Below are 26,143 nucleotides of genomic sequence, written 5' to 3' on the forward strand. Positions count from 1 at the left end.
GCAAACAACTGGCTTACAGACTGAGCCTCCCAAATACTACAAACTCGGTAGGTCTGTGTCTCACAGACACTTGAGCTGGTTCTGGTGGACAATAGTCTCACAGGCAGACACCCCAGTAGTCAGGAAACAGGCTTTTTGTTTTCAGTTTTATATAGCACAAATTCAACCTGAAGATATTGGAGCGTTTTACATGAGCACTAGTTACGTTACACAAGGACGTGTTAATATTTTATAGCCAAGGGTGATTACGTGATTTGCCCAGAATCACCAGATGTTGAGCCTACGCCGCATAGCTGCCAAGGTTTGAGATTGCTTATGTGTGACATTTTCATAATTCCACTGCAATAATGAATTACATTCAATGACTGAGTGACACTTTCCTGCGAACAGAATAATGTCACTCACACTTAGTAGTAGCATGGCACAGTCCACAGCCTAGGTCGGACAACTGTTGCTGGGCGGGGCGGATGAGAAATGATAAATTAAACAGGGATTCCCTGCCTTACCTAGCCTGTACGTCCCTGGCTGGCAACCAATCAAATTATTAACATGATCAGATCATAATCAATTGACCCAGTCTGTCCAGGCTCTCTGCCACGTGGGGCTGAGGCAGGCCGACTACAGGATGTGAGAGAGGCCCCAGGGGGATCTTCTCCCTGTACAGTTTTCCAATTAGGCCCCTCTTTTTCTGGGGTATAGACTTACTCATTGTTTGGCATGTATTTAGAAGCTTTGTTTTGCACCCGTCAACACCCAGCTAGCAAACTTCTTACAATCTAACAACGTCCTGGACATCTTCCAATCCGAATTCCGCAGCAACCACAGCTACGAGACTGCCTTACTCGCCGCCACCAACAACATCTGCTTCCTCCTCGACCAGGGCAAAACGGCAGCCCTCCTCCTCCTGGACCTCTCGGCTGCCTTAGACACCATCTCCCACTGCACCCTAGCCACCAGACTCCACAACGCCGTCATCCACGGCAAGTCCCTCGACTGGATACGCTCCTTCCTCACTGGCAGATCTCTGCGGATCAGACTACCTCCCTACCTCTCGGAACCGACAGAGACCAACTGTGGAGTGCCCCAGGGCTCCACCCTCAGCCCCACCCTCTTCAATGTCTACATGCCCCCCTCGCAACCATCGCCAGGAACCAAGGGCTCAACATCCTCTCCTACACCAACAACAAATAGCTGATCTTCTCCCTCACCAACGAACCCAACATCACCAATCACCACTTCAAAGAAGGGATGAAAGCCATTGCCATCTGGATGAAGAACAACTGCCTGAAACTTAACTCCGAGAAAAGAGAAGTCCTCTTCCTTGGCTCCACCGCCTCCGCCTGGGACGACTCCTGATGGCCCCCCACCCTTGGAAATCCCCCCCATCCCGACTGACCACGCACGAAACCTCTGCATCATACTAGACTCATCGCTCACAATGAACCGCCAAATCAACGCCTTAACCTTGACCTGCTTCAACACCCTCCGCATGCTTTGAACGACGCTCAGATGGATCCCAGTTTTCAGAAAAACTGTCATGCACGCTCTCATGAGCAGCAGACTGGACTATGGCAACGCTCTCTATGCCAGAATCAACAAGAAACTCCTTCGCAAACTCCAGACTGTCTAGAACGCCACAGCCAGATTATCCTCAATATACCCCGTCACAGTCACATCACCCAACATCTCTGCGATCTCCACTGGCTCCCAGTCGAAAGAGTAACCCTCAGACTCCTCACCCACACATACAAGGCCCTTCACAACACCTGACCCGCATACCTGAAGAACCGCCTTTCCTTCCATGCACCCAAAAGACACCTCTGATCAGCCGAGCTCTCTCTGGCCACCGTCTCATGTATCTGCAAGACCAGAACGTGAGGAAAGTCCTTCTCCTACCTCGAAGCCAAAGCCTAGAACAACCTCCCCCTCCACCTCCACCTCCAGCAAGCGCCCACATTGCCCCAGGCCAGGAAGGACGTCAAGACCTAGCTCTCCGGATGAAACCAACACTCAAAGGAGCACCCTCCTGCCCCCAGCACCTTGAGCCCCTCGAGCCCCTCATGGGTGAGTAGTTGCGCTTTACCAACCCTGATTGATTGATTGACATCCATCCACCTGTTTGATACTATGTTTGAGCAGGGGGTGCTTTTTTACATTAATTAGGCGGGTGTGTGGTTTTGTGTTTCAGTCTTCAAATCAAATGATGTTTGTTTGGCTTGCATATGAGTTTCTGTAATAGCAGGATATTTCCACTTCATAATATATTTGAGATGTCTATACCTCCCGTAGTACACTAGCGCCATCTTGTGGCCTTTGAAAAAACGAGCTCCGCTTTTATGCGTCCATCCTCGCAAAGCGATAAAATGGAACTACACGAGTTTATGGCACTTCACGACATGGTTCTTTTGTGCGACAATCTCAGTCATTTGCAGTGCGTCCCGTACAGCCTAGACATTGTGACTGGGACATGTTCGCACTCTGCAACTCGCACGCTTTGCAACCCCCTTCTCCACGCCTGCTAACCTACTTGGTCACTCACATCTCAAGCTTGTCAACCTTAACTTCCATGTTCACTTTAGTTTTTCCAGATGTGGGGTGTATCTGTACGTGTCGTGGTCTGTAAATGTCACCAGAACCTTTGAGGCATCGCTGTAGACCTATATTACACATTTTGTGATCTGTTTTTATATTATATTATGTTTATTTTGTTGAAATTATAATGAAAACGATGTTTTTGAATGGAAATTTTAAAAACAGTAAGGAAAATACTGTACTGCTTGTTGTAAACATTAGGGGAACTTGTTTTATTATGTAGGTAAGAATGCAGCGTTGTGGGGAAAAAGAGCTTTGCTTTGTTAAGATCCACCTTCTGTCTGTCGAAGTCAGATTTCTGAAGCTGTTGCAGCAACGCAGAGTAAACAGGGGACCCTGATTTCAAAGGATGTGTTCAGATTTGAGTGATAGACAGCCGATTCAACAAGACAGTGGCTAAGCTCATAGATTCTGGAAGCTGCTCCTGTACTGTTCAGCCAACAGTGGGCCCTAATTGCAATGAAGCTTTGTAGACTGGTTTGGGGATGTCATCATCGAAATGCCTTACATGCTTAGGGAATGATTAGCTGGAGGGATTAAAATAGACAGAATCTAGGCCTCTCATTGGATGAAATCCATATTCCACAGGTGTCCATGAAATTACATCCTCTGAATGTTAAATATGGATTTTAAACCACGTTATTGTGTGCAATAAAAGTACCTAAACATGTGATATGTGGTACTTTTTCTGCCATTTCTCTTTCCCTCTTATCAGCCCCATCTCTAATCTTCTCCATTTGCCTTGTACTCTTTGGTCCCTTTTCTCTGCGTTCTCCGTTCAGTTCTTTGCTTTCTGTCTTTTATTCACTGTTTGTTTCACTACACCGCCTGTCTTTTGCTCACTCCCTGCCGGATGTATGACGTTATAACGCATACTTTTACTCCGCAGACCATTACAACGCGACTTTTACTCCGCATACCGTTACAACGCATAGCGCCTTGGGGCGCTGGATAGTGGTAAGTATAATTTACTATTCGAACTCCAGTCCCCGTGGACCCTAGGGAAGGTGTTGGATAGTAAATTATACTTATTCCCTATCCTAGAGCGTCCCCCAGCGCAATGCGTTGTAATGGTATGCGGAGTAATGGTCGCGTTGTAATGGGTCTGCGGAGTAAAAGATCCGTTGTAACGGGTGTATACCCTCCCTGCCGCTTTTGTTTCCTATTGTAGTTGATACCACTGTTAATCTGTCGGCTGTCCTTGTTGCATAATAATTCTCCTCCATTTTTCCCCAATGTTTGTAGGTTTCCTGGATCTGAAGACCTCCCCAGGCCTCTCTGGAAGTGCCGGATCGCTGTGTCTTTTCTCTTTGCTGTCCTCTCTGTTATGAGTATCGTCTTGGGGGTTGTCTTTCCCCAGCAGGGAACTATTTCCTTGGAGGTGTTAGTTGGTGGCATCTCCGCTTTGGCATGGATCACTCACGGCATAGCGCTTCTCAAGCTCTACAGGTCCGCTTACCGCATCTGCAGAGGCCCCTGGCCACTGGCGGCCATGGTACTCCTTCCGGTGCCAACACTGGTCATCACGTTAGTGTGGTACAGCCAGAATGGATTGGCCTCGCATCCACTACAACCTGGACCCATCTCCAAGCTCACCATCACAGGCCTCCAGTTGACCTGCTTGGCGGCGTATCTATTGGCGTTCTTGGCTCCCATTCCCACCCAGCGAGGCTTCGGCTCCATCAACGACCCATCAGACCACGAACCGCTTCTCACTGATTCAGGGGTTCTGCTGCCCGACTGGGGTTGTTTCGGGGAAGACGGCGAGAGCTGGCTCTCACGCTTCTTCTACCTTTGGCTGAACCCTCTGATGCAGCGCGGATATCAAAAGAAGCTTAATAGACCGCAAGATGTCTACCTCCTCCCACGCCGCCTCCGCACTGTGACCATCAGACAGCGCTTCAATGCTTGCTGGCATGCAAAGATGGCTGCTTCGGAGCTCATGCCTGGTGTTGCAATAGATGGCCGTCGAACTAGGGATCACTTCCAAGCACCTTCAGAGGGTGTGGACAGTAATATTGCCACACCACCAGATTTCCAGAAGAGGGTGCATCTCCTCTCAGTGCTCAATGCAACCTTTGGTGTCAGATACTACTCGCTGGGGCTGCTCCGGCTGGCTAGTGCCATGCTGGCCTTTGCAGGCCCGCTGCTGCTCAACTTGTTGGTGAATTTTATGGAGACTCGGCAGGAACCGTTGAGCCATGGAGTCCTGTTCGCCTTTGGGCTCTTCGCCAGTTCGTTCGTAGGTGCTGTGTTGCGCAACCAGTTCACCTATGAAGTAAACAAGGTGATGCTGATGGTTCGAGCTGCCGTGGTCTCCGCCATCTACCGCAAGGCCCTACGCGTCAACGGCACCACGCTCTCTCATTTCTCCACTGGCGAGATTGTGAACTTCATGAGCACCGACACTGACCGGCTCATAAATTTTTGCACAAGCTTCCACGAGCTGTGGAGCCTCCCCGTGCAGTTTGCGATCACTCTCTATCTGCTGTACTTGCAGGTGGGGGTGGCGTTCCTTGGTGGATTGGGTATCGCTTTACTGCTCGTGCCACTCAACAAGTACATTGCCAATCGGATAATGGCTAACAACAAGGAAATGCTGGCACACAAGGACTCCAGAGTCAAGGTAAGGACATTATTTCAATTGACTGTAAGGCTGGGGTAAGAAGGGAATGATGGAGATATACTCTGGGGTAGAGGTAAGAAGATCATTCAGGAGCAGAATTGAATGTATGAATGAGGATCCGAAAACTGATTGTAGGCTTGTGGGTTGAGGTAGATTCCTGAGCAAGTCTTTAGGGGGAAAAGGAGATCCTTTCAAGCTGATAAGCTCTCAAGCCATGTTGGGAATTAAGACCCGTACACACTAAGGCCTTTTCCTATAGACACAGAATGGGGAAACATTACGATGCCTTAGGTCATAAGAACCTATAACACGAAACAAGGGTGACATTTCAAATCATTTTCGACCCACGCTTCAGTGTGAAGCTATGAACATTGCATCACTGAAATGGTTTTACATTGGCTCACCGTGTACCTCTAGGACAGAAAACAATAGATACAGATGGAATCCTCTGCACACTCAGAAATTGCTGTATACTGTGGAGTTCATGGTGATCTATTCTTGCTCTTGTGAATTGAACTTGTACCTTAAGCCGCTGGGAGTTCTACTCGGCCAACAAGACCATGCAATCCACCAGAGCACAGACAACACCCAACCACGCACTAAAGTGTAATTGGCTGCTGACATGTTTAAACTCTGACCCTGCCTGGATATCATTTAAACTTGATGTATACATTGTAACTGACCATTCACCTAGAGATGGCTGAGTTTGTCCGAAAAATAGGCACTACGAGAACCTGATCCAGGAGTGGCCCAACTACTTGAAATTAAAAGGCGTATGCAGCCTCCTCTAAATGCCTGGATTTTGTTTTTGGCCCTTTTATGTCCTTCAGTCACCATATATATTGTCCTTCAGTCACTATATATATGTAAAAAGCAGTACGGAATGATTCCGGCTTACCTTATTGCTAAAAATCAAGTCCTTTACTCCTTCGAGCTACGCTTGTTCTTCATTTGAGACCCTCATCTTGTCGCACATCGTCAGATGAGGTCCATTACTCTCACAGAGTACTCACTGACACCAATGAAGGCTGTTTTTTTTTATATATAGCTGTTTGTCTAATCACCAAGCACAATAAGTTCAAGCACATTTCCCCTACAACAAAACTGTATTTGCTTCCTCTGTCTGTTGTGTACACTATCAGGCACTTCACTTGAGTCAACTCTGTTACTTTACCTTGAAGCCTATCATGTCCAGTGGCTTCATATATAGTCCCAATAAAATAAACAAATTAAACTATCCATCCGGTCATCATGTGTGGGACTGACCTGAGTAGTGCCCCTTCCTGTTCATTTGTAAATCAATGCCTTCCTCAGTCTTGAACAGGCAAAGTGTGAAAGCATCCCTCATTGGTACACATGTCAGTCTCCGAGAAGAGCATGGTGTGAGGACGTCAAGATCTGTGGTGGTCGAAGACCATTGCACTTCACGAATATGAGCCTTGGCCGGGTGGCTGAAGCAGCAATACAATGTTATGGATTGGAAGCAGGAAGACTGCGGTTTTGGTACCTGAGTTGGTGAGATGTTCTGTTGTGATGCAGTTACAGTAGATATTAATGATCTGTGCCGGTGAGTGTGTGCCACTGTAGAGCAGAGACAATGTAAGGAACAAGTCCTATGGGTCTGTGCTACTGAAATCCAAAAAGGTATCCTGAATAGGTTCTTTGGAGGAAGGAGTCCATTGTATTGTTAATCCCAAACAATTGTAAGGGGTTTAGAACAAATAGGGAGTGAGGAACTGCTGAAAACTCCCCCACCCCAGCCAACTGAGAATACACCTTGCCTATAAATATTGACTGCTTGTGGCAACAGTGCTTAGTGAAGGCTGCTTACTGGCTCTCCGGTGAACCGAATCCCTCTCCAGCAAGTGAGAGCCTGCCTGCTCATCCTTCACTCTCTCTCTGAGGTGAGGTATAACACCAACCTCCACCTGCTTCACCTGGTGCTGAGGCTGCAGAAGGGCAGAGCTGGCTTGCTCAGTGGGTTGTGTAAATGCCCTGGTCAGATAGAAGAGGCATTCTGGCAGAAGATGTTGCAGGAGGCCAGCATGAGGAGGTCTCCTTCGCCACCAATCTTTGGCCTCACATCTCCCTGCCGCCAGCATTCGACAAGGATGGATTTAACATGATACTGCTTACAAATGAACACCCCACCCCCCCTTCCACTGTGCACCGCGCAATGAAAGAGGGATGCATGCACTTGTATCCAGAATAAAGACATTCGTTGCAGGCCAGTGCTGCCAACCACACGGGAGAAAGTCTTTTTGATTCACTGAAGCAGACCATTTCCCAGGGAGCTTACTTAGTGCAACATAATATAGGTTCCAATGTAGGTATTTCTTCAAAGGTAACAGCTACACACACTCTGGGAGAGTTGCAGAGATTGTTTAGACCTATACACGTCCTTCCTAAGAACAAATGACCCATCAAGTGCTAAGGTGTTTACTACCAAAGGAGCAGTAATCCACGTATGCTTCTTTACTCACGGGAATCCAATAAGAATTGCATAGGTCACCTCGCCCACGATTTGTGGCATGCTTTTTTGATCGGTGGCCTATTCTTTAAGGGGTCACAATGAACACAATGGGTCATCAATCCATATAATTTAGCCAACATGTTTTGGCCATCAATATCGCCATAGGGTCGCTGGCCTTCGTCAGGGCTGCCATAATTCCCGCCTAAACATAAGTGCAATTCATGCATCAATGTGAAATGTGGCAATCATCATAACTGACCAATCTTGTCAAGGATTGTGTCAAGAATAATGGGATAGTCTTACACCATGGATATGGCGAGGGGGCACCTCCCTGTAGTCACCCACTTGTTTAGGGACGGGTACGACTGGCAACATATCAGGGCCGTCGCCTGTCTGTAAATGGTTGATTAGGTTTCTTTCTGCAACATGAATCTGTTACCTAGCAAGTCTGAAGTTTAGTAATATTGTGCCTTAATTTTATCATGTATTACTCATTTTCTTTCCCTGCAGAGACTGGGTAAAACAGTTTTTTTTATCTAACTTGGTTGTTCCGCACTGCAGAGCAGTTGCACACCAGAAGAACATATATTAGAGTGGGGCGCGCAGCGCTTAACACTCCCTTATTGCTATGTTCCCTGTTTTTTTCTCTTAATGGCAGCCCTTAGTTTGGCTGGTCTCGAGATTACGCCAGTGTCGTTGTCTCATATACTTGGAAACAAGTTGGAATCAGGAACTATGATGTCCTGATCCAGCATGATTCCACTTTCTGTATCACCACAATGGACAAGATGGCAGGTACTTCTGCTGAGCCTGAGGCTCCTTCACTTGCAGCCCTCCAGCAGATGATTGACGCAGCAGTGGAGACTGCTTTTCGTTAGGACTGGGACAGGGAGACAATCGAGGAGATATGTAACAACTTCTCCTATTGGCTGCCTTGTAAGTGACTGTAGTGTGCACTGTTAAACATTAGATTTACTGAATGCTATGCACACGTTCGCTAATTCAAGTATAATTCAGAGCTCTAACCGGGACAGGTCCCTCCAGGTCTCAGACCCAGTAGTAATTAAAAGCAGACATTGAAACGGATCCATATGTGGCCCTATATTCATTTCATTAAGTCGAATGGCAAAATCTCTGATCGATTCCTGAACAATGAATGTAGAAATGTTTAGGTAACCCATGCTCAGTCCCTGTTCATATTTCTCTTTTTACTTAATCTTGAATTCCCTGAGAGTGTTAGTTATTTCTAGGATGTGGTGTTCCTGCATTTATTTTTTCGCGCAGCATACTACTCTTTTACAGTGCATACTTTGAACTGAGTCCCCGTTAGGTGTTTATAACGTGCCACGATTGAGCACTCTGGAGTTGAGGCTGAAAGGCAGTGGGAGGTTCTCAGTGCATGTCAGTGAGCCAGGTGTTCAGAATACATAGTCACCCGATACCTGAGACAAGTGAGTGGGTGCATTGTGTGTTTGAGGGGTGATGAAGTGAAGGAGATGCAAGGAAGTGCATTCAGTGAAAAGAGGAGGCTGAAGAGGGAAGATATGCAGATCGACAAGATGTGGAGAGAAAAAGGGTGTGCATGTCTAACATGGAGTGATCCTGACAGGAGTGACTGTGACAGTCTGAAGATCACTCTCCCTCCCACAGGCCTGAGTAATGTTTAATTCACAGTCTCACACTTTCTGAATTGAAACACTTTTAACAATATTTACAACAAAGTCTTTATTGTTACTAATTTACCTTGAACAGCTAATAACCATTGGCAAAGCCAATTACTCCTGGGTGGTTTTAGGTGGATGTCAGTTGAGTTAAATAAATGGGACACTATGGGAGTCGCAGGAATTTAGTTGACATGTTTAAGCCACGTCCTTCATTATCCATGCTGTGCCTCTTTTAGAGACCCCACACTTTTTAGGTTTCGCCTGGCGATCCGCTGCACAGCAGCCTTTGCGCAGGCGAAATCTTTTGAGAATAGTATGTGGCTTTGTCCCGCCTCTGTCTTCCATTGGCTAGCTCCATAAATGGAGGCTAGCCATTGGAAGAGAGAGGCGTCCGTCATTGTGCGAGGCGATTCGTGGGCGTTCCGGCGATTTTTTCCCCTCTCCGTCCCTTGTAGAACGTCATTGCGGCAGTGGGCGGATGTTTTTTTTGGGGGGGGGGGACGCCATGTTTTGTTCATTTCATAGTGGCTTTTGCAGGAGTGGGCTGCGAGATTTAAGTTGCCAGGATGCGATCAGGTAAGCAGCTTTTTGATAAAAATGTCTTTTCACTTTGTAAGTCTACCCCGTATCATGTCGTCTCCCTGTTCGTTTTACGTCTTGTGTGCCTGTTCCCGCCCCCCCTCCCGCTGTCCGTTCCCGCCGTCTTCCCTTTTTGGAGCCCCAAGCTCGCATCCAGCTCTCCTGCCCTTTGAAGCACAGACCCTCTCCTCGCAGTTTCTCATTTTTTTTTGTTGCTTTTACAGTTGCCTTGTGCTTCGGGAGGAACAGGCTTAATGATTAGTTCTGTGTATGTAATAAAGCTCCGTGGAAAGGCGTGATCGTTTCCACTCCGTCGAACCAAAACATACCCCAAAAACAGGACAGGGGTACCCTGGGTCGGCAGAACTCTGCAAATTTCTGCGATATTACATGTCATTTTGATGATGTTTGATGTACTTATGGAGGCTTCGCTACAACTTTGTGCAGTTGTACAGATGCTCAGTAACTGCTTCAGTTTCACGGGAACCAATGCTAAAATGCTTTACGTTTGTTGTGAGTCCGGATCGCGAGAAAGCGCCAGCGAGAGTCCCCGGGACTCAGGAAGGCTGTTGCTGCCCGGGGCTCCGCCGGCGGAGGCTGGAGGCGCGTCGGGCTGACTTAGCTGCTTGCCCAACCCGTGGCCCGTGTCACGGGCACGGCCTCTCCCCGCTGATGCCTCATGCTGAGCTGCCCCAGCCCGAGCCAACACTACCAGCTTTGCACCGTTGCCTGCCTGACGCCCACACCGGCTGTCCCGGGGATCCCTCCCATATGGATTAGAGCATCAGACCCTTGCCCTCCCCGCTGCTGCCAGGCTCTTCCTGCAGTGCCCTCGGACCCCTGCAAACCCGACCCTGCTCTGTTATCCTGCAAAGCCCCGAGACCCTATCCCCGCCAGATGTCCAATGGGCCCTAAGGGGGTGTTTGACAGGTGAGGGCCAGCGTCTGCTTTAAATGAGCCGTCATCTGGAGGATTTGCATCTGACGTGGCTGCTCTCGGCCCAGGGTATTCAAATATTAATGTCGTTCAGTAAATATCTCTCCGCTCCCTCCCTGCCTAGCCGGCTTCCGTATTGACCCAAGTCAGCCCTCCTTCCCCCTTCTTTGTTTCCCTTTCCCGATGTCTTTCATCGCTTTCTTTTGGCTTGTGTTTGCACCTGGGATCATTTCTGGGCCTACTTTGTCACAGGCGGTAATTAGAAGGGACAGGGCGTGTATGCAGCGTTTGTCACAGTGCCAGCCAGGAGTGTACACAATGTTTACTGGCAGCACACACGTTGTCGGGCTTGGGTGTACGCAGCAGTGTTTACCAGTGGGATACAGAGAGGGCAATGGGTTTACTGTTTTTACCAGCAGTGCATGCTATGACCTGACACCGAGTTTAACAAGGGCGCATAGTGAGTCGACCGGACGTGTGTACACATTGATGCTCAGCAGCGCGGACCAGGAGTGTACACAGTGATTGTAATGAATTCAGTGTGAGCTGGGACCATACGCAGTGTTTAACAATAGTGCATACAACGTGGCCTGGTATGCACACAGTGAAGGCCAGCAGTGCTTTCAGTGTCATCCAGTAGGGTGCTGTTTTTAACTACTGTGCATACAGGGTGTGCCAGACAGGCACGCGGTGTTTGCCGAATGTGCACACCGTACATGCTGTCTGGGCCAGGAGTCGGCACCGGCAAATGGCGCTGCAGACGTTTAAAGCAAGCACACGAAGATGATGGACGGAGAGCTGAAACTTTTCAGACACTCACCCCAGTCAAGAGATCTGGGTTGAATCCACCATCCTTCTACCAGTTCAGACACAGCCACCAAAACGAAAAAGTTTCAGCGCTCTATTCATAGTCTCCTTGTGTTTTGCTTTGTTCGCCCTAAGTTGGCAGGGTATGCCCAGACGTGGGTCCCTTGCTCACTTTGCCACTGGGCTTTTGGACGGGGCAACATTTATGTGCAGGGCCGAGGGCTTGGACGTGCCCCCTCTATCTATGGATCGTTTTTAAGAGTGTATGCCATATATCAGTAGTATACTTCTTATTGTATTATGGAATATTCGACCAGTCCCCTCCGAGGACATCTGCTCGGGCGCAAAATGTCATGCTGGTGTTGTGCTGTTTGAGCGCCTTTCTTCTGTGGCCCTGTTTGTGTGTGCGTGTGTGTGTATGTGGCAGAGAAAGTGACGCGAGAGCAGGGATGAGGTGTGCCTCGGCCCAGGGGCAGCAGAGCTGGCCTTGTTTCTGGCCCTGCAGTCCCCTCGACACCACCCCAGAGCTGACATTCCCGCAGGCATTATCTGTGTAATTGGGTTTGCTCGGTCCATCTCAATGGGTTTAAGGAAACGCGATAACAAAGACACAATGGATTGCTTATGGAGTGGACCTGGGAACCTTAAGATTAGAGACAGGGTAATCGGCATCACAATTTGATTTAATTCCCCTGCAGGCAATGACACTTTGGGAGCTCGGGGTTGACTCCCATGTGGTAATTTGCTTCACACCTCTTATTTTCGCAAGGGAAACAGAGCCTACAGCTCACACACAAGATTTGGTTTAGTTTGTTTGCTTCAGTTAGTATGTTAATGGGAGGCCGAATATGCCAGACCACCTAGCTAGAGTAGTGTACGCATTATTCACACATTCAAACTCTAATACACTTGTGCATTCTTCCACAAATGTGCACAGACACACACTTACACGAGTGCACATGCACGAACACACACGTACATTTTGGTTTCTGTTTGCATAGATGAGCAGGAGAATGAGTTGCTGACATTTGTTGCATATTGACACCAGCCCTTCAAGGCCTTTTGCACACTATCTCTCTCTTTCACACACTTACCCTCACACATGCACGCACCACTTTCAACACATTGCCACAGATACAAACATATGCATTCTGACATTCACTTGCTTTCACTCACACATGCAGTAAACATTGTTTCTGGTCCATGATTGCCTCAGAGGGCATGATGAAAAAATCCTTGCAGACCAACAAACTAGAGTGGCACATACATTTTCATGCCTTGTGGATCCATGCATATGCACACTCACTCACATGCGCACATTCATACACACTCGTGAACGTTCATTCACACAATGATCATGCACACACACCCGTGCACATGTGCATACTCACGCGCACACACACCCCTTCACTCAGGGAGCTTGTAATTGAATGTGAGCATTGCATGTCAGCAATACACACGTGCACACACACACACACACCTACAAAACACACACCATCACTCAGGGAGCTCCTAATTGTCTGCAAGCTCTTTAATGACTGCAACTTAAGGCAGGGTTTCTGGTCCTTTGATAAGAAGGTTAGTTATCACTAATCATTTTTACTGTTTGCGAGAGATAAAGCTATTGGCATTGCCATTTATTTATCTGTTTTCAAAACCAACACATAAATAAAAAATTTGTCATTTACAATGCCAATAGCTCTAACTTTTACAAAGGCGAAACCGTTGCATTGTAAATGCTTGTTTCTTTTTCACCCCACTAAAAGCCATAGGTATAATACTCGTAAGAATGGTTGCCCCTTGCTAACTCTATGCATCCGTTAGCTCATTCCTTCGCCTGCTTAAAGTAGTTCTGTGCGCAATCATGTCTTGCTTACACCTAAAAGTCTAACCCTCAAAATGCTGATTGGCTGCTCGATCGCCTTCGTAACAAAATACTGTGCATTGGTCATTGCCTCTGCGCGTGCACGGCATGCCCCGTTCAGTTCCTTTGCACAGATAAGCACAGAGCACAAAATGCCCATACTCTTCACCTCTTCGTAAACAAGGAAACAAAAGCAGCAGTCCATCAGACTATCTGCACCAGGCACAAACATGAAATGTGCATGTTACACGCTGTGCTTTGCAGCAGGCACATTAACCATCCAAGCTATCTCATGATGAGTCACACCTTTGGCTAGACTGCACACGGATATTTCTAGGAAGCGTATTAACCTCCAGAGTTATCTTTTTTTATTATGCTGTCTTAACTATGTACGATATTTTAAAATGCAGTCTATATGTGGCTAATTAAGTAAACCAGAGCTTATTTACCCCAACATTGTTGCCATTTTTTCAGGGCATAGTTTAAAAAATGTATACATAAATTGACTGTCCGGCTCCACACCTTATAACTCTGCTGCTGGTGTCTATGCTTTATGCAGCATAATTCATCCCTATCTGGAAAACAATTAATTACAGCAAGCAACAACTGAAAGGCCATCATTTAACCTTTGCAAATAGTCTGCCATTGCTTGAAACCATGTTTTGGCACTTTTTGTAATGCTTGATTCGTTTGAGCGAGCAATATTTTTTTGGGGTGTGAAATCTGCAAATTATGTAGCAGATGTTGGATTATGTGGCAAATGCGGCAAATCCATAACTATGTGGAAAATGGCATTTCTGCAAAATCGTATAATTCCATAGATATTTCCCTTTTCAATGAGGCATTGCCTGCCCCCCTACACGCTCTGGGTGGCAAGTGCCGGTTTTTGGTCGCACTGCCAGGCACGGCGAACACAAGAACCTAGTTATACCGGCCAAGACACCAGAATAGAGGCCACCAACTCGAAACATGATGCAAGTCAGACAAATGACGCAACAACGACAAAGTAGCTTCTTTACAAATCTCCTCAGTATCGGCAGCGACTAACAAATCGTCGACGTACTGAATAAGAGCAGCACCATCAGGTAAAACAATCATATCAAGCTGTGTTTTCAAAGCCTGACTATATATTGACGGACTCTCACAATAGCCTTGAGGAGCGCGCTTGAACCGGAAACTTCGATCTCCTAAAGAGAAGCCATAGATATCCCTACTCTCCTCGGCAATCGGGATGCTGAAGAAAGCATTCTTCAAATCAATCACCGAAAACCAAGTGGCCGAAGCTGGAATCATGGTCAATAAGGCAGTGATATCTGGAACAACAGGAAATTGTGGAACTACAATCTTATTCACCTCGCGAAGATCGATCTCAAACCTATATACAGGCAGTTGCGAAGCATCAGTGCATTTCAGAACAGGCAAAACCGGACTATTGCACACATTACCTCTTGTTTCCTCAATCACGCCTTTCTCAATTAGATCATGGATAATCGCTAGCAACGCCCTTTCACCATCACTAGAGATCCTATATTGGGGAATACGTGGCATTTTAACGTTCGCTCTCAGCGTCACAACATATGGCGGTATCTCCAAAAGACCCACATGATTAGGACCAGTAGCCCAAATAGTATCAGGAAGAGAAGACCATTCTGTCGGAAGTTGATCCTTCGACAAATACATCGGAGAGACCACTTTCTTACCCAATGTAAGTTGTACTCCTGAAGGAGAACAATACAATGTCGCATACAATCTTTTCAACAGATCCAATCCCAACAAGTTCTCACCACAACCTGTCGTCAGAATAAGGGGTGCTTCGAATTCACGAGGTCCAACAGAAAGAGACAAAGAACTAGAAATCTGGTTTCTAACTGGGGCGCCAGAAAAACCTACAGAAACATTCGTTAAGCCAGACAAAGGTGCGCCAGGGAGTCTAGAGTGCATAATAGAACTCTTCGCAGCACCAGTATCCAACAGAAAAGGTTCTGACACACCTGATGTAATCACTTCAACATAAGGTCCATTCTGATCTACTGGAACTGAAACCACTCCCTCTCTTTGTCCATGGCTGTCCTAGCAATCATTACCATCCATATTCTCACCTTCGACATAGTAGTCGTCAGCATAGTACTGAGTCGTCCTACCAGACGCATTATTCTGCTGATCAAAATAATTCATTGAATTTTGTGGAGGAAAGGAACGCGCATTCTGGGGGAACACACCACGTCCCCTACCTCTAGAAGCTTGCGGAACACCTCGACCTCTTGCACCAGAAACACCATTCATACGCTGTAACAAAACAGGGCAACTATTTTTAAAATGACCCTCTTCTTTGCAATATGCACATTGATTAGGGCCTACAGGAAAACGCGGTTGAGAAGGCTCGAACCTTTGCGAGTTCCGCTAAAACTGCTGAGGTTGCTGATAATCACGTTGGTTATTACGAGGCGGGTACGCTTGCTGTAAAAGAACCTTCGTCTTCAAATCTTTAGTCTTCTTGTCTGCTCTATCCTTCTCATCCTTATCCCTATTTTCGTAGTATTGTGCAGTAGCCAATATCTGTGCTGACGAGGAAACAGCCCAAGAACTCTCTGAATCCTTTAACTTGGTACATAACTCGGGAAGTAAATTATGCACAAACTTATCAACAAACAACCGTTCACCACCCTCGGTACTCATGTCTTGACCACTATGGTCAATGAACGTTTCTTCAAACCTAGTGAAGAAATCGGATACACTTTCATCTTTCTTCTGCTTACACGCAGACAATATGTCCCATTTTACTCGCATAGCAGGCATTAAAGTTTTCATGTAAGTAATGATCCTACCAAGAAGTTCTGCAACTAAAGGCTCAGGTTTAGCACCACCAACTTGTCGGCCATCCGCAGCACCAATATTAACCCATGTATCACCTAACTCCTGTGCATGATCAGTATGACGAATCAATCCCCATAAAGGTTGTGGGACCACATTTCCAAACAACATGTCTATATCCGCTAGATTCATAACACATGAGTCTGCGGTCTGTGATAATTCCTTATAATATCCTGCAGGATTTTTACGGGGGTCAGGCAAAGTCTGCTTAAGAGCCAAAACCTCAGCTCGTTTCCACGGAACATGTACCCAAACACGTTGAAAATGAGCCGGTGCAGCTACAATACCAGCATTAAGATCGGCCTGAACGGCCTCTTTCCACACCGGAGGAACCTCTCTCATCGGATATTGTCGTACTTTCCTCCTAACAGAAGGGTCAGGCTCAAACAACGACCGAGAAGGAGACTCGCTCCTGAACGAAAGCAGTGTCGCTACCGCTCTTTCGACGTCGAGACCCACAATCGTGCCTTTTGCAAATTCGGACTGTACACGGAACAACTCAGACGGAGTCTGTCCCAGATCACCATCTTCCCATTCTTCACAAAGGAAAACACACATCTTGTCAAAAACATATCTTGCTTCGTTGCTTCCCATTGGCGGAAGACATCCATAACAGACTCTAAATCATATCTTACAGAATCAGTAACCCATTTACGCGCTAAATGATCTAATACTGTCCTTTCTGTAGGACCAGGTATTTGGCTACGCAACTGCTTACGCTCTGAAACAGGGGTCGTGCTCAATGACCCAAAGAAAGGAGACAAAAGACTAGTAACAGTATCCGTCATTCTCTGTCGAACAGAAGGAGAAGTTGACAGGACAGGAGATAAAGCGGACTGAGAGGAAGCTAATGTAGGGGCAGTAGCAGAGGAGGCAGCGAGAACAGGCGGAAAAGTCGTAGGAATTAAAGACGGAGCAGGTAGCAAAGTCGGCGGCCCTTGAGAAGGCTGCACCAGAGGAGTAGGAGCCAACTGAAGAGGAGCTGGCGGCTGTGCAATAGCAAGAGGCAAAGCAACCGGAGGTTGCGCAACTAAAGGTTGCGGAGGTGCCGTAGCACTCTGCGCATAAGGGGGTGGCGAAGTCAACAAATGTGACATCAAAGGATCTTTCACAAGGTCCTTCATCGCATCTTGCTGAAGAGGCGGCAAAACTGGATAGCATTTATCAATCGCCATTTTACGTTGCCTGTGCAACTGCTCACTCGCTTGTTCTTCTTCGTTATCTTTAAACTGTATAGCAGCTTGCATTATCGAGATACCCTTTTCTCTTTTATTCCTCTTCGCTAATTTAATTTCTTTCTGTTTGGCTTCCTTTCGCCATAGGTGGAAAGAGTCAAACATCGCCGGCCGGGCTTTCTTCTTAAAAAGTCTAACCTCTAGATTATCTAAAATTTCCGTGTCATAACTACCATATTGGGGCCACTTGAGGACACCATCCTTTCTAGTGTAGCGAATCCACACTTCATTATACGTGATGGGGCCCACGCCATGTTTCACATAGAGCTCATAGGTTGGAGTTCCAATCGGAGGGACCGGACACGAGTCCTCCAATCGGGAATCCCTATTACGACCACAACAAAATATCCTTCCAAATCTGCTCAGACCAGGCATCTTCACTCACTAGTCTAGCTTCAAACTTCAAGGGAGTATCGAATACGATAGTCTCGTGAATACACAAGTCCCTCGGCTTTGGAGCTTGCAAGTTCCAAATCAAAGATCCCAAGGGATACCCAAAAACGAAGGACTGGGAGACGCTCCACTCATACTTAACTGAAGTATCGATGACGTCGCCAGAAGACCCGTCTATCGTCTCGCTCTACAAATCGTCAAAGGCTCCAAGACAGGGCGACAGTCAGGGCAGCAGTCCTTTGTAGCCGTCGGAAAGCGGGAAACCTCGCAGCAAAGACTTTCGGACCACGATGACATACAGGGGTCAATGAAGTGGTAGGCCTTCCTCCAGAATTTTCACACGAAGCTCCTCACGATCTTCAGGCTTGGACCGGTACCGCTGAAGTCGCCCACGTGAGGTGCCAATTGAAGAACCGGGTTATTTAAGACCCGGCGGAGCCAGGGGCACGCCCAAAGTCTTCGGGTATCACCTGTCTTAGAACACAGAGACACGGAATCTTCTTGGTGACGTCAAAGATCGAATTTATTGGCTGCAGCCAGTAACAGAAGTCAACACGGTATGAGTTCTCAGGAGACTGCTCAATTTTACAAAGCAAGCCATCCCTTTTTATGCCAAAAATCACATTCCAGACAAATACCTTACATTTACAAACTGTCCAATCACATGCATCCAGATCAGAGGTATCGCATGACGGTAAAACCCACTTTTCAGTTGCCCAGCCCATGATCAATCATTGGTCAAACCCAACATTCTTCATCAGACAGGTCGACGAACCCATAATAAAAAAGGGCACATCCCCATCGTAAATAGACCATAAAGAAAGGAGCAGAAACAGGTGTGAGTAAGATAAGACATATTTGTGTGCAATAAAGGTTTACGATGTCCTGTGCCTTGATCCTCAATCTTGATCAGCTACTGGGAAAGGAACTGGCCTAACAAGTTTGGCTTCAGGCAAGAGGGTCAGTTTGCTCAGGTCATTCAGAAGTCAGCTAAAGTGTACGTGTGCTAAAGACTCGTTCGGCCGCCGTCATCGGCCTATGTGAGGGCAACCACAAAATTGCTGCCATACACAAAATGGAACCCAAGGGTTCAGAACGAATCTCTAAATACGTAGTGAATCCATCGGTGTAACGTGACGAAAACACTCATACTTGCCGTACTAACTGGTTACGGTTCGCTAATATCAAATTCGTAACGAAACCATGACCTTTATGAAACGGGTTCAGAATTCACGGAACCTCAAGTGGATGGCCAGTTATGGCGAGCAGATGGGTTTGTGAGCTGCAGCCGAGAAGGCGGTCCCTATGTAGAGTAGCCCTAGGGACAGATAAATATGACACCCTACATGTGTTGAAAGTGATCTTGGAAAGCTTCATCCGGAAATAAGATGAGAGTACCCTCTGCGTCCCACTGACCTGGTGGAAAGGAGGCCCCTCCCATCTGGGACACATACTGGGATAAGCAAATGCACCTCTGTGAAACGACTTGTTGCCGGACATAAGCCACAAGGGGGACATATACGGGAACATATGGTTTTTAGAGACAGGTGACCCCTGGATAGACCTCTAAATACACACCCAGTGGACAACATCTCACAGAACACCAGTGCCAGATACCTCACAGACAACATATGTTGAGCAACATACACACCTGCAGGCCCCCACAAACACATTACACCCTCTCTTGAATGTCCTTCACATGTGCTGCGCGGCCTTGTGTCCAACCACGCACGGATTTCAGCATCGAAGCCTCCCGCGGACCACCACACAGCAGACACTGCAGCTGTTAAGAAATGCCGTGGAGCCACGCGAGGCCGAACCCTGCTCTCCTTACTTCAAATCAATGTTCCCATTGTACTGACTGTACAATTATGCAATTTAAAATCTATAGAATTTGTTAAAAAAAGACTTCCATGGCTCTTGTATTTTATGGGACAACCACATACTTTGTGACTATGTGTCTTCAGAGCAATACGTCGATCATGCCAGCAATCCCATTAGTTTTGACAACCTCGCCTGGTTGTTGAACCAGAAGTAAAGGAGACGGTGTCCAATGGGCACATCCTTTGCACTGTCTGTTGAGAGTAAGGTCCTATCGGGTATTGGCAGGTTTTATCCGCAGGCAAGATTTTATTTTTGTGGGGGTATCTCGATTCTCAGAGGCTTTGTTGGTCCCAGTTCTTGCCAAGCCTTAATTTACACCTCCTTATCTTATAGCATTTTAGCTTTTTATTTCATAAAGTTTCCCCTACTTTTTGACCTGGTGGTGTATATTACCACTGCCATGGACCGGGCGAGGTGAAGGCCTAGAGATTGAGGCTGTTCCGTCCAGTGTTATGTATGAATATGTAAATGTTCAGACCAATATCTGAAAGTTTCTTGAGGCTCTAGAGGGGTTTCTTTGGGTGGTCTGTGTCTTGCATGGAATTCACCATTTTGTTCCCCTTATTCCCTCAAATGCTATTCTTCATCCCAGATTTAACCACCCTTTGGTGGGTATTTTGTTACCCATGAGTGTAAAATGACATCAGAAGCGCAACAGAACTAATGTACATAAATGTGTTGGTAAAACGATTGAAACAGCAGCAACAAGCTTCTTGAAATATACAATAAAATGCAAAATACTTTTTGAAATACAGTGAAGACCAGTAACCCTGGATAAAAGTTGACTTAAAGTCCAACTTACCAGGGGCTACAGGTTATTACTAAGAAGGCGTTTGAAAAAATAATGGCAATTTGTAAATTGTAAGGTTCCAATAGGCAACAAAAAGTAGGCAAATCTGGTACTCTGTGGAGATTTGGAACTATCCTCCCAATAAATTCTGTGGAAGTATGTGCTTTAAAATACATTCTGGCAATAGAACAGTAACATGGTTTAAAGAATAAAGTATTTGATGACCTCCTAATAAAGGGGAATGGTAGCAGATCTCACAATAGTCTCTGTTGGCAATTTTGTCACATATGATGCTTTTGAAGTGCCATTTTGTCATTAACAATTGGTAAAACGAGTATTAAATACTGGTATATAAGAAATGTATGGGAATTTCCTTCAATAAACGTTTGTAAAATGTAATACAAAATGGTGTACTTTACTTGTGAAACCCTCATAGGATTTAAATGTACATACGTACTGCTGTTTACATGGTTCAAGCTTAGCTCACAATGACCTTACAGGCCATATTTTGTATTGAATCACATTTCATATTTTAGACAGAGATTAAGTGATGTCCCGATTTTCACACTACTTTTTAAAGGGCCGGCACATGTAGGTTTCTAAAGAGCCGGCACATGTACGTTTCCAAAGGGCAGGCACCTGTAGGTTTTTAAAGGGCCGGCACATGTATGTTTTTAAAGGGCCGGCACATGTAGGTTTCTAAAGGGCCAGCCCTTGTAGGTTTCCAAAGAGCAGACACATGTAGGTCTTCAAAGGGCCGGCACATGTAGGTCTTCAAAGGGCCGGCACATGTAGGTCTCCAAAGGTCAGGCACATGTAGGTCTCCAAAGGGCCGGCACATGTAGGTCTCCAAAGGTCTGGCACATGTAGGTCTACAAAGGGCCGGCACATGTAGGTCTCCGAAGGGCCGGCACTTGTAGGTTTCCAAAGGGCTGGCACATGTAGGCCTCCAAAGGGCTGGCACATATAGGTTTCCAAAGGGTCGGCACATGTAGGTCTTCAAAGGGCCGGCACATGTAGGTCTCCAAAGGTCTGGCACATGTAGGTCTCCAAAGGGCCGTCACATGTAGGTCTCCGAAGGGCCGTCACTTGTAGGTTTCCAAAGGGCCGGCACATGTACGTTTCCAAAGAGCCAGCACATGCAGGCTTGCAAAAGGCAGGCACATGCAGGTTTCCAAAGGGCCTGCACATGTAGATTTGAAAAGGAAAGCACGTATGTTTCCAAAGGGCCGGCACATGTAGGTTTCCAAAGGACCAGCACATGTAGGTTTCCAGAGGGCATGCACATGTGGGTAGGTTTCCAGAGGGCCGGCACATGTAGGTTTCCAAATGATCTCCATATGTAGGTCTCCAAAGGGCCGGCACATGTAGGTCCCCAAAGGGCCAGCACATGTAGGTCTCCAAAGGGCCGGCACATGTAGGTCCTCTAAGGGCCGGCAAATTTAGGTCTCCAAAGGGCCAGCACTTGTAAGTTTCCTGAGGGCCAGCACATGTAGGTTTCCAAAGGGCCGGCACACGTAGGTCCCCAAAGGGCCAGCACATGTAGGTATCCAAAGGGCCGGCACATGTAGGTCTCCAAAGGGCTGGCAAATTTAGTTCTCCATAGGACCGGCACATGTAGGCTTCCAAAGGGCCAACACATGTAGGTTTCTAAAGGGCCGGAACATGTAGGTTTCCAAAGGGCTAGCACATGCAGGCTTCCAAAGGGTCGGCACATGTAGGTTTCCAAAGGGCTAGCATATGTAGATTTGCAAAGGACAAGCACGTATGTTTCCAAAGGTCCAACACATGTAGGTGTTCAAAGGGCCAGCTAAAGTAGGTTACCGAAGGGCCAGCACACGTAGGTCTCCAAAGGACGAGCACTTGTAGATCTCCAGAGGGCCGGCACATGTAGGTTTCCAAATGGTTTCCACGGATGTATGACGTTACAACACATACTTTTACAACGCCTACCTTTATATCGCAAGTTTTACAACGCATGCCTTTACAACGCATAGTGCTTTTGGGCGCTGGATAGTGAATAGTTTAATTTACTATTCCAACTCCAGTCCCCGTGGATAGTAGGGAAGGTGTTGGATAGTACATTAAACCTATTCCCTATCCTAGAGCGCCCCCCAGCGCAATGCGTTGTAATGGTTTGCGTTGTAAAAGTTGTGATGTAAAGGCACTGCGTGGTAAAGGTTGCGTTGTAAAGGTTGTTTACCGGTTTCCACATGTAGGTCTCCAAAGGACCGGCACATGTATGTCTCCAGAGGGCCTGCACATGTAGGTTTCCAAATGGTCTCCACATGTAGGACTCCAGAGGGCCAGCACATGTAGGTCTCCAGAGGGCCTGCACATGTAGGTTTCCAAATGGTCTCCACATGTAGGACTCCAGAGGGCCAGCACATGTAGGTCTCCAAAGAGCCTGCACATGCAGGTCTCCAAAGGGCCGGAACACTTTGGTTTCCAAGGGGAAAGCACATGTAGTTCTCCAAAGGGCCAGCACATGTATTTCTCCTAAGGGCCATCACATGTAGGTCTCCAAAGGGCCGGCACATGTAGGTCTCCAAAGGGCCAGCACATGTAGGTCTCCAAAGGGCCAGCACATGTAGGTTTCCAGAGGGCCGGCACATGTAGATTTCCAATTAGCCGGCACATGTAGATCTCCAAAGGGCCATCCCTTGTAGGTCTCCAAATGGCCGGCACATGTAGGTCTCCAAAGGGCCAGCACATGTAGGTCTAAAAACCGGCCAGCACATGTAGGTTTCCAAAAGGCTGGCACATGTAGATTTCCAATTAGCTGGCACGTGTAGGTTTCCAGAGGGCCGGCACACATTGGTTTCCAAATAGCCAGCACATGTAGGTTTTTGAAGGGCCGGCACATGTAGGTTTTTAAAGGGCCGGCACATGTAGGTTTTTAAAGGGCCGGCACATGTAGGTTTCTAAAGGGCCTGCATTTGTAGGTTTCCAAAGAGCCGGCACATGTATGTTTCCAAAGGGCCTGCACATGTACGTTTCAAAAGGGCCGGCACATGTACAATTCAAAAGGGTCGACACATGTAGGTCTCCAAAGGGCCGGCACATGTAGGTCTCCAAAAGGCCGGCACTTGTAGGTTTCCAAAGGGCCGGCACATGTAGGTTTCCTAAGAGCTAACATATGCAGGCTTTCAAAGGGAAGGCACATGCAGGTTTCCAAAGGGCTGGCAAATGATGGTTTCCAAAGGGCCAGCATTTGTTGGTTTTCAAAAGGCCGGCACGTGTAGGTCTCCAGAAGGCCGGCACATGTAGGTTTCCAGAGGGCCAGCACATGTAGGTTTCCAAAGGGCCGGCACATGTAGGTTTCCAAAGGGCCGGCACATGTAGGTCTCCAAAGGGCCGGCACATGTAGGTCTCCAAAGGGCCGGCACATGTAGGTCTCCAAAGGGCCGGGAAATTTAGGTCTCCAAAGGGCCAGCACATGTAGGTCTCCTAAGAGCCTGCACATGTAGATTTCCAATTAGCCGGCACATGTAGGTTTCCAAAGAACTGGCACATATACATTTCCAAAGGGCCAGCACATGTAGGTCTCCAAAGGGCCGGCACATGTAGGTCTCCAAAGGGCCGGCACACATTGATTTCCAAATAGCCAGCACATGTAGGTTTCCAAAGAACTGGCACATATACATTTCTAAAGGGCCAGCACATGTAGGGCTCCAAAGGGCCGGCACATGTAGGTTTCCAAAGAGCTGGCACATGTACGTTTCCAAAGGGCCAGCACATGTAGGTCTCCAGAGGGCCTGTACATGTAGGTTTCCAAAGGGTCTCCCCACGTAGGTCTCCAAATGACCGGCACATGTAGATCTCCAGAGGGCCGGCACATGTAGGTTTCCAAATGGTTTCCACATGTAGGTCTCAAAAGGACCGGCACATGTAGATCTCCAGAGGGCCGGCACATGTAGGTCTCCAAAGGGCCAGCACCTGTAGGTCTCCAGAGGGCCTGCACATGTAGGTTTCCAAATGGTCTCTGTTGGAACTGGGGTCACCAGTCCCCTAGGGTAGCATGGCACGAGCGGGTAGGCATCCGAAAGCACATGTGTTAAGCGATCATGCAGCACACACTCACACTGAGACAGAAACCTGGGCACGCAATAAATGACTCCACTCCAGAGCTTGTATAAAAACAAGTGATTTGTATTAAGATAAATAATCAGATAGATAGAGCAGGATCAGGGAAATCATAAATTCATTTAAAATACATGTGTCTCAAGACTTGCAATCAATATTGGATGAATAAATATCCGTTCTGCAATAAATATTAAATATTGGATCAATAAATAGTTAAATGCATTTTTAGTGGGACACAGGCCCGACCTACGCCTTGCTTCTTGGTCAGTACCTGAAAGGAATACATCTCAAAGTCATAAGAACAACACTGCATTAAGCATCAATATCCATTTCCTCAGGTAAACAAAGGGACAGTTCCATAACAGAAACATCTCACCGCTGTAGGAATAAACAATTCGTTAAGTGTAGTTCAAACATTTCCTTAAATATGAAACATTTCATTTGCCACAAAAGTATGTGGACGTAACTCTCCTCCTGTAATAGGAATTAAACATTTCGTTAAGAATAATTATTCCATATAACAAGGTTGGGCATCCCTTTGGGAGAACTTCTCATTGGGCCCAGCTAATCATTGCATTAGCCAGCACTAACTAGGATAAAACATTGCAATCTAGGTAACCATCCCCTTGTGCAGGTTTAACTGTATCAGGGCTACACCAACATTCCATCAGGGAAGTAGAAATCCCTACATTGAGCAGGTGTAAGTAGATCTCTGTTATAGCAGGGGTATGAGACCCTTCCCTGGGCAGGAGTAAACATTGCCTCAAATGAGGTCAACACCTTTCATTAGGCATAAAGTATTTCTTTAGGCATCACACAACATCCTATTACCTGATGCCTGAACAGGCAGGGCCTTCCCCCTATTATTCAGGAGCTTACAGGTAAAACATTTCCTGCAATAGAGATAATCAGTTTAGCAGAAGTAAAACACTTCACTGAGGGTAAAACATTTCATTAACCATTTCCTTAGGCAGGAATGAAACTCCTATGGCAGGAATAAAAACACGCCACTGCGGATAAAACATCTCATTAGGCAGTGTAACTATATCCTTATAGCATTAACGTTCCCCTACTCAGCAATCAACAGTTAACAACTCTTCAAGGCAGAGATAACCATTTTTAACAGGCAAGCCTGAGCTTAGAAGACTTGGTTTATGCATGTAAAGCCTTTTAGTAAATGTAAACATTTCTTTTAAAGCAAGGAGCACCTCACTCCATAACTGTGGGCATGTGCTCCACCTTTCAACCAACATGAATAAATGTTTCATTAGTCAGCAGACACAGTTCATTATGCAGCTGTTGGCGTTTCCACCCCCAGGCCAGGATCAACATTCTAATTCCT

The 26,143-nt window shown here is 46.8% G+C and overlaps 1 protein-coding gene across 2 annotated transcripts in view; it reads left to right on the forward strand.

Moving 5' to 3' along the window:
* ABCC10 (ATP binding cassette subfamily C member 10) overlaps positions 1 to 26,143 on the forward strand; it is a 255,940-nt gene that overhangs the window by 85,024 nt on the left and 144,773 nt on the right. For both annotated transcript variants that reach the window (XM_078647432.1, XM_078647433.1), the window contains exon 3: positions 3,838 to 5,218. In XM_078647432.1, coding sequence (XP_078503558.1) covers positions 3,838 to 5,218 — 1,381 coding nt within the window. The remainder of the gene's footprint in view (positions 1 to 3,837; positions 5,219 to 26,143) is intronic.

This window comes from Lissotriton helveticus, chromosome 6, assembly GCF_964261635.1.
Source record: "Lissotriton helveticus chromosome 6, aLisHel1.1, whole genome shotgun sequence".
NCBI lineage: Eukaryota > Metazoa > Chordata > Amphibia > Caudata > Salamandridae > Lissotriton > Lissotriton helveticus.